Source organism: Nicotiana attenuata, unplaced genomic scaffold, assembly GCF_001879085.1.
Source record: "Nicotiana attenuata strain UT unplaced genomic scaffold, NIATTr2, whole genome shotgun sequence".
Taxonomy (NCBI): Eukaryota; Viridiplantae; Streptophyta; class Magnoliopsida; order Solanales; family Solanaceae; genus Nicotiana; species Nicotiana attenuata.
Genome location: NW_017671479.1, coordinates 203,291 through 212,492, shown reverse-complemented (window position 1 = coordinate 212,492; position 9,202 = coordinate 203,291). Strand labels below are relative to the sequence as shown.

Here is a 9,202-nt window from a genome sequence, read left to right as displayed (position 1 = left end):
TTCCATAGTCTTTCCCAGATGTTCTTGAAACATTTTAGTCATCAATCTTTGGTATGACTCCAGTATTTTTTAGACTAAATGGCATGACTTTTTAACAGTAAGTCCCCCTGTCTGTGATAAACGAAGTTTTTTCTTCATCTAAAGGATCCATCTTTATTTGGATATAACCTGAATATGCATCTAAAAAACTTAATAGCTCATGTCCTGCGGTAGAATCAATTAGTTGATCTATATGCGGCAAAGGAAACGAATCTTTAGGACAAGCTTTATTTAAATCAGTATAATCTACACAAACTCGCCATTTCCCATTCTTTTTTGGAACTACCACAGTATTAGCTAACCAGTTAGGGTATTTTACCTCCCATATTGACCCAATTTTTAAAAGCTTTTGTACCTCATCTTGGATTACTTGATTTTTGAAGGATCCCTGCTTCCTCTTCTTTTGCTTGACAGGTGGATATGATGGGTCCTCATTCAGTTTGTGGATCATCACCTCCGGTGGTATACCTGTCATGCGACCAATCAAAGCAATCTGTGTAAGTTTTAAAAATTCAATTAACTTACCTTTCATTTCTGGGCTTAGGTTTGCTCCGATGTAAACTTTTTTGTTTTGCAAGTGTATAAATAGCACCACCGCTTCGAGTTCTTCGGTAGTTGTCTTAATGTTTCATTTTCTTTTGGCTCTTGAATAGCATCGGGTCTTGAATCAACATCAGTTTGTCTTGGAATTCCTTTAGTTGAGGTTTGTATTACGACGTCCTCAACTGAATCTCTAGTTGTTATTTCTCGCCTGCAACATCGTTTACCGTGCTTGTAACCACCACTGAATTAATACTTCTAAAAGCCTGTTGATCTCCACGGATTTGCCGAATCCCCCACTGTGAAGGAAATTTAATAACTTGATGCAATATGGACGGTACAACATCCATATCATGAATCCATGGTCTTCCCAGAATTATATTATAAGCCATGTCCGCATCTATCACCTGGAATTTGTGTCCTTGGTAACTCCTTCTGCAAACGTGGTAAGCACTACTTTCCCTTTTGTGATAATGCTTGAATTATCAAATCCAGACAAAGACCATGCCTTTGGTATCACCTTGTCGTTAGCTTTTATTTCATTCACCACTCTTAGTAGAATGATATTTACGGAACTACCTAGGTCAATCAAAACTCGTTTTACGTTAGTATCATGTACAAGTAGAGATATTACTAGTGCGTCATTGTGAGGAATCATCAAGCCATCCTCTTCTTTGTCATCAAATCTTATACTGTCTCCATCCAAGACTTGGCGAACTCATTTCCCATGAGTGATTGTGACTTTTGACGTCTTTTTTGCAGCTGTATATGTCACACCATTGACCTCGTCTCCCCCGGTTATTACATTGACTATTCTTTTTGGAGACGGGGGTTTCGGGGGTTCTTGTTTGTTCTTCATACATGATCGTCTACCTTTCTCGCTGAACAGGTCAATTAGATAACCTTGTTTCAACAAATGCTCGACTTCTCCTTGTAGTAACCTATAATTTGTTGTTCTATGTCCATGATCGTTGTGAAATTCACACCAAAAATCCGGATTTCTTTTGCTCGGGTCTGATCTCATCTCTTTTGGCCATCTCACCTTATCTCCCATACCTCTTAAAATAGCCACTAACTCGGAGGTGCTGACATTAAAATTGTAATTACCAACCCTCGCATGTGTATTGGAGTCGTTGCCTCGTGTATCCCGTTCCTTTCTGAATCTGGATGAAGAACCTGCATCTTTTTGCCTTGATATTGATTCAGATCGTGTGTGTTCTTGCTTAGACCGAGAATCTCGCCCTACAGGTCCCATGTAAGGCTTGTACCTATTTTTCCTGGTCCTTCTTTCTGATTTTGAACGTCTCGATCCTACTCTTTCATCAACCCTTGGCTGTGCAACCGTATCTTCTTCTATCTGCAGCTTCGTGCTGTACCTGTTGTACACGTCATTCCAAGTTGTTGCAGGAAATTCTCGCAAAATTTCCTTCAGTCTCCACGTGGCTTCTGAACTTTTCACGTTTAGATTTCTTGCGAATGCCATAGCTGCCCAGTTGTCAGGTACTCGTGGTAACATCATCCTCTCCTGTTGGAATCTATCCACAAACTCCCTGAGTAATTCTATATTTCGTTGTTTAAATATGTCTTCCATCCCTTTTTCAACTTTCTGAGCTCCCGAATGTGCTTTTATGAATGAATCTGCAAGCTCAGCAAAAGAATCAATAGAGTTTTCAAGTAAAAGAGAATTCCACGTTAATGCTCCTTCCGTGAGTGTTTCACCAAATCTTTTAACCAAAACTGATTCGATTTCCTGCTTGGTTAAATCATTGCCCTTCACGCCAGTTGTGAACACAATTACGTGATCTCGAGGATTAGTTGTTCCATCATATTTTGGAACAGCAGGCATTTTAAACTATTTAGGAATCGGCAAAGGTGTTGCACTTGGCTTCCAGGGCTGTTGTGAATATTTATTAATATCTACCCCTTTAATCACGGGCGGTACGCCAGGTATTTGCTCTATGCGATCATTTTGCTCTTTCAACTGTTTCTACAAAGTTAGTACCAAACTTTGTAAATCAAAATTATTTGGTGTACCTGACCTTCCATCACGAGATTCATTGGGAGTTCATCCACTTCCAGAATTGTCGAGCCCAGAGCGTGGGTTTTCTAGGGTTGCGATATTGACTGGTGGAGGAGTTTGTGGCGTAGTTGGCAATCCCCTAATAAAGGCTTGAAGAGAATTGTTCACGTGTTCTGCAATCAATTGCTTTATAGCGTCCTGTTCGACAGTTTGTTCATCCCCTAGCTGATCAGTAGCGTGTGACGCAGATCTATCAGGTAATCCATCACGGGACTGTTGAGGAGATCCTTGCGGAGAGAGGAGTGGTGGAGTTGCTCCCTCCTGTGAGTTCAGCTGGTTGTTATCGTTAACAGTCGACATAGTTTTCTGTTAGAAAAAGAATTTGGAAAGTGAAAAGATTATCAGAACCCCGGCAGCAGAACCAAATTGTTTGACCGAAAAATAAATTTTTGGTCAAAGCTTATATTTAGAAGAAAATGGGTTACTGATAACCAAGTTTTACTCCACTTTCACGACAGGCTATTTGCAAAATGGTGAAAATTATAGAGAGAATTAACAAAGAGAAATAAGGGATAAATCAATAATCAATCCCTAAAATCAAGGTTGTAAAGCAGAGAATTATGGAATGTATTTCCATAGTACTTGGAACTTGTCTTTACAAATAAAATTCTGTCTCCTTATATAGGAGCGTACAATCATAATGATTTTCTCACATAATCTGAATTCATCATGGGCATTAATTGTATTGATTGCCCATCACCACAGATAATCGTAACTGGCATATTTTATTGATATAAATGGTTTATAACTGCTCCGATTTCCCTTCCTTATTTACTTCTGGTTCATGTATCTTCTATTTTTTTTATCCTTATTCATTCCGTCCTCGCCTCTTCTTTGACAACGGTCAGGCCCGGTTTTTTTCTATATACTGTTTCGTGTGTGTTTCTCCCGTGCCTTTCTCGTATTCTTAATTCTATTAATTGAAAATGTCACTTGTCTCCATATCACTACTCCACACGTCATGCTTTGTGAGCATACTAACATTCCACGTGTAATGACTTTTTTACACCAATACATTCACTACGAGCACGTAGGTTTCAGACATAGTATTAAGCAGTATGTTTGTTCAAAAGTATAAGAGGTTGTTATAATTACAATATTACAAATTAATAGAGAAAGAGATTACCGAAACTTCTCAAAACCACACAAGTTTTTTCTCCTCCTTTATAAGTTGTATCCACGTGACATATCATGGATCCGAACTGTGAAAATAGTTATTAATGCTTGCATTATATGGTAGACGTTCTACATCGAGGAAAAACCTGAACCCCCTTCGCTAGTAAACTACACCGTACATATAAGATAAAATTCTTTTTGTGCCTCTATATATTATATTTTGAATCCTCTTGTCACAGTCCAAAAGCATAGCTCTGTGATCGAAGGGTTCAAAACTTTTATGAGGTTCCTTGTTCAGTTTTCACTGGCCATAATTTTTTCTTTTTCGAACCCCACCCCTTTGCTGTCATTTCTCGACTCCTGCATAAACGCGATATATCTTATGTATTGTACTGCCCTTTAATAAGTTTTACGCTAACGCAACTTTAAAGTAATTGTGACAATAAAATTTGAATACGAATGCATAAAGGAAAAAAAGTAGGATAATGTGGAGGAACGCGTGAAAGGATAGGATGAGTTAAAGAGGGTGTAAGCATAATGCCAAATAAAGCACAGTACTTAATAAAGTGGTACTAGGTATGGCAAGCGGGGCGGGGCGGGTTCTGTCTGAACCCGCAAAATTTAAACCCGCCCCGCACCGCACCGCATAGAATTTAAACCCGCATTCACCCGCCCCACACTCCACCCGTGTTCACTCGCCCCGCCCCACACTCGCAATTTTTTTTTATTTATAAAAATTCTTTCTTTTTTAGAAAGCTATACTTAAATCTGATTTTTTTAACAAAACAATTAATTACATCCAAAATGTTCTTAAATTCCCATATTTTGCCTCTAAATCTAGTGATTTTGTCTTTAATTTGCTTTAAAAAATAGCACCATTAAAAATAATAAAGTTACTAAAATGCATTTTTGTAAATGCATAATTTTATGAACGAAAATTTCTATTACATGAACTACATATAATTCAAATAGAAGAAAAGACTTTATAAAGATCTCTCTATTAGTTTAAAATATGAAATCCCCACCCGCACCCGCACCCGCCCCGCATTTTTTTAAAATTTAAAAATTGAACCCGCCCTGCCCCGCCCTGCAACCGCAAAATCTCAAACCCGTCCTGCCCCGCTAACGTTCAAACCCGCCCCGCCCCGCACCCGCACCGCCCCATTGCCATCCCTAAGTGGTACGAAGCACGACATAGTTCAAAACTATAACCCTATAGTCTTAGACCTACATATAATTCCTCTGTTCCAATTTATGTAAACCTATTTTCTTATTGGTCCGTAGAAAAAAGGATGACTTCTTTAAAATTTGGTAACAATTTAATTTAAACTTACAATTCTTCCTTTAATGAGAAGCTTTTATAACCACACAAATACTCTGGGCCCTTTTTAATTTGTTTACAACCACAAATTACAAATTTTTTTATTTTTTCTTAAAATTCGTTCCCAATTAATTTAATTTTAGTTAGACCGAAGACTTTTTCCTCACCTAATAATTGAGTGATTGACTAGTACGTACTACATGTCACTCTCATTGTCGTAGGTAATAGGCCGTACCCCTACATATGAATGAAGGTATTAAAAGTCTTGGTCTCACGTCTACAAATTATAAATCATGCTTTAAGTTTAGACAATTCCATGGAATCACGTATATATCCATAGACTTTTTACATTATCAGCTTCCTTTGGTCCTTCATTCTATTTCTTGAAATATCAACCTCACCGACAGATATCTTTTCTTTTCCATGTTATAGAGTTTCAATAATATCAATTTTTTGTTGTCTTATGGGTTAATCTTCTTAAACAGGGACTACACTCATATTTGTGCACGAACTCAAATTTTAATTTTTCATAGAATAATACCCATTTGCCAAAATCAACACCGCAATTAATATATTTTAATAATTTCAAAGTACATTATCTGATGTCTTTAGACTCGGGCCAGCCATTTCATTTCAACTGTTAACACGAAAGCTGTTCTATGGACAGATTTGTTTTAAATTGGGAACCTGTCATGGAAATGATGGACAAACAAATTAAATAGAGTGATACAAGTTGTCACAAATATATTTGTAAAGAGAGAGTAGCAAACTATCACATTCAGGTTGAGAATATCGTTGTGATTGAGATCGGATTTGTTCAAATTATTTGACTAAAAAGTTTAAAGCCTTTAGTTAAACCAAAAAAAAGAGACGAAGGGTGAATTCAAGTTAACAGTAATAGATTCTAGATCCGAAATTGATTAACCTAGGCGGTGAGTTCGTGTTCAAGTTGACAAAATGCTGAGTTAATATTCTGTGACGAACGATCAATACGAGGATAGAAACATGCAACAAATGTAGTAAATATAATAAATGGATTTATCACCCAAATGTTGGATGAGATGGATGATTCCTTCCTCTAACTACGACACGTGACAGCAGACCAGTGAAGAGTGTTATGCGTTCTTGGATTTTGTGAGCTAAAGAAGAATGTTACATGGTGGAACCAAACGAGGAAGACAAAATAAGCTTTTTATGTATCCCAGATAGTCAATTCTTTACAAGATATCTTTTACAAAGATTCTGAATCCCCCTCTTTATTTCTTTTCTCTTTCTATTTATAAGGGATATCCTTAGAAAACCCTAGAAAGGTACAATGTGGGGGAATATTCAATAGAATATTCATATTCACAGTTACAGGAACATTCTAACAATTACAACCATTGCTCTCTACATGACCTCAGCACGGATCTTTTCCTTTGAGCGACTCCTCGCCACCAGATCATACAGGGTTTCGACCTCGGCCTCAACTCGTCCGTATGCATTCGCTAAGCTAGACCTAATTTTGACCCATACAGTTAGTCCCTCCGCTTATTGAGGTCGTCCTCTTGGAAGTCCTCGATGAGCGGACTCCATCTGTGCAAAATGTTCCGCCACGACTGATGAGCTGAATTGGTCGAGGTTGCGTTAGTGACGAGTCGGCCCGTAGGTTGTGGTTGGCGTGGTTAACATGGGATGACGTCATGACCACGCGTGTCATCATTACCCCGATGCAATGCTTCATTTCCAGGGCCTCTGTTGCTTCGATCTTAGTGTCAGTGACAGTTTCTTGCATCGCTTTTGGCACCATAATAACTTATAAATAGGGGAAGGGAGATTCAAAAATGAGACATATGAATTTCATACTTATTTGGTACTTTTCTTGTTCTTCTACTTTCTCTCTGACTCTTGCTTCTGACCCTTCTGCTTCTTAGCTCTAGCTTTCCCATTTTCCATACATTTCCCGTGATACCATTCTTCTTGTTCTACTGTACACACGTTCATTGCAGAAATGACAAAGCCCCTCATGCTTCCGATATAGTTTTCGATGCCACCCTATGCCTTCCGGTAGTGACAAACCTATGGTTGCGGAAGATGAAAATCTTCCCACCGTGGAGGAGATAGTTCATCGGAACCCGTCGGTCAGAAACGACTTTCAGAAAGAACCTGCTCCTGCTCCTGAGCAGGTTCTATCACTCATGGGGTCAAAGCAAATATCTGATATGCGGTCTAAATTTTGTATCGCTGATTACGTCGATATCGTTCCGGCGGGGAACGACTCAATACAAATTCACCGACCTGGGTATCTCGCTTTCTACCAATACCCGTTCTTGGTAGGTTACTCTCTTCCTCTTCCCCCACTTGCCGAGGAGTTCTGCCATTTTTATGGCGTCTGCCCGGACAGATTTCCCCTTACCTATCCTTTCTGATATTGGCGAAGTTTGCAGAGTTGGCCGGTTATGAGGTTTCCATTCGTCATCTCCTGCACCTCTTTTCGTCCAATTTCTACAGGGGAACGCTGATCCATCTTCGCCACCGTGGGACTAAAGGATTGGTGACGGGGATGGATGACAAGGCGAACCGCCGGTTCTGGTGCAATTATTTCTTCGTCAAGAACGAGCATGTTGTGGCGAACCCGGCCGGGTTCCCTGAGCAGTGGAACTTCAATCGTAAGGGCCTTTTTTTGTTCGTCACATGTTTTGTTCATTCCCCCTCTTCATTGTTTCTGGCTTCCTCATGTTTTCTACTTTCAGCTGCTAAGTATCCACCTCCCTTGGTTCGTGACATCGAAGACTAGGTACTCGCATCTTGCCTTATAGTGCGGGGATTCATGACTGGCTATCTTTTAACAGGCGGTTCAGTCTCAAGCCTTCAGCTTCGATTTCTATTTCTATGATCCTTTCGCTTTCGTTATAGCTTACCATGGTTTTGTCGTCATTTTTGCTAAATATGATTTCATTTTTGCGCCAGGTCGGCGAATTTCTAAGAAGGCGAAGGCTCCGGTGCCCGCGTTCCGCCAGGTAGTCGCGTCGGTTGGAATGCAGTTCGCACTGGCTGAATCTGCCCGCGAGGTTCAAAACCTAGCTCCGTTGTTGGGTGATTCCACCCCACAAGAAGCCGTTACGTTGGCTGAGACTTCCTATTTTCGCGTCCTGCACCTGGTCGATGAGTCATCTCCCGATGAAGGGGAGGCAGTATCGAGGAAAAGACGGAGGGTGGAAACTGGAAGCGTCGGCGTTGTTGATGCCGAGTTGGAAAGGCCCATTGTTTTGGGTGTGGAGGCGGCACCATTACTGGGCATTGAGGCTATTCCCATGCCAGCCGCCGTTATGGAGGAGAGACCGTTAGAGGTTAAAGGGACCTTCAACAGAGTGGAATCTGCACGAGTAGCCGAGGCCGGCCCGTCATCAGCGGATGGAAGAGATAAAACCATACTTGTAGAAGATGATGGATCGGCTCCGATATCAACCCTGAGGAGGTGCGGGATTTTGAGGAGAGGTACACCTGAGTGGAGATAAGGAGGGGGGCTTAATCGGCACATAGTCATTCCCGTGGAATACTATCTCTTGGCCAACTCAGAACAGGTGGTACGGGCCTTCGCTCATCTGTGTGCGGATTTTGAGAATAGGACGCTACAGTCGCTGAGGGATGCAGACCTATCGTTGGTTATATCTGGCATGGTCTTGCAAGTGAGTTTGCTTTTCCCATTTTGGGTTAATTCATTTCGTATGTGTAATTTGCTTCCTCTAACATATTTTCTTTTACATGTCAGACCCTCATCATGGAGATTCAGCGTGACCGGCAGAAAGAGCGAAGGACGACTCTCTTCAAGAAGATGGTGTCCAAGTATAGAGAGTATCGTTCTAAGCATCAAACGCTAGTTGACTTTCTTAACCGGGACAGCCAATTCCAAGCGCTCCATGATGGGCTCAAGCAGAAAGCTGAGGAGTTGAGGGATAAAGACGAAGAGCTTATGAGGGTCATCGGCAGATGTAGTGTACTTGAGGAGGCATTGAAGGCTAAGGAGGATGAGCTCGAGGTGAGCATGGGAATGACGGTCGAAAATGCTGACCTTCAAGCGTAGGTGGCATCTTTAAAGGCCGAGCTTGGGTAGAGCGAGACAAGGG

At 40.7% G+C, this 9,202-nt stretch overlaps 1 protein-coding gene across 1 annotated transcript; it reads right to left on the bottom strand.

The window, feature by feature from the left end:
• Positions 1 to 1,297: 1,297 nt before the first annotated feature.
• LOC109208554 lies at positions 1,298 to 2,425 on the bottom strand. The gene is made up of 2 exons (XM_019371679.1): positions 2,299 to 2,425; positions 1,298 to 2,202 (listed from the first exon to the last, which is right to left on the bottom strand). Exons 1-2 carry the CDS (start codon positions 2,423 to 2,425, stop codon positions 1,298 to 1,300), a joined length of 1,032 nt encoding a protein of 343 aa, XP_019227224.1.
• Between the last annotated feature and the right edge of the window lie 6,777 nt (positions 2,426 to 9,202).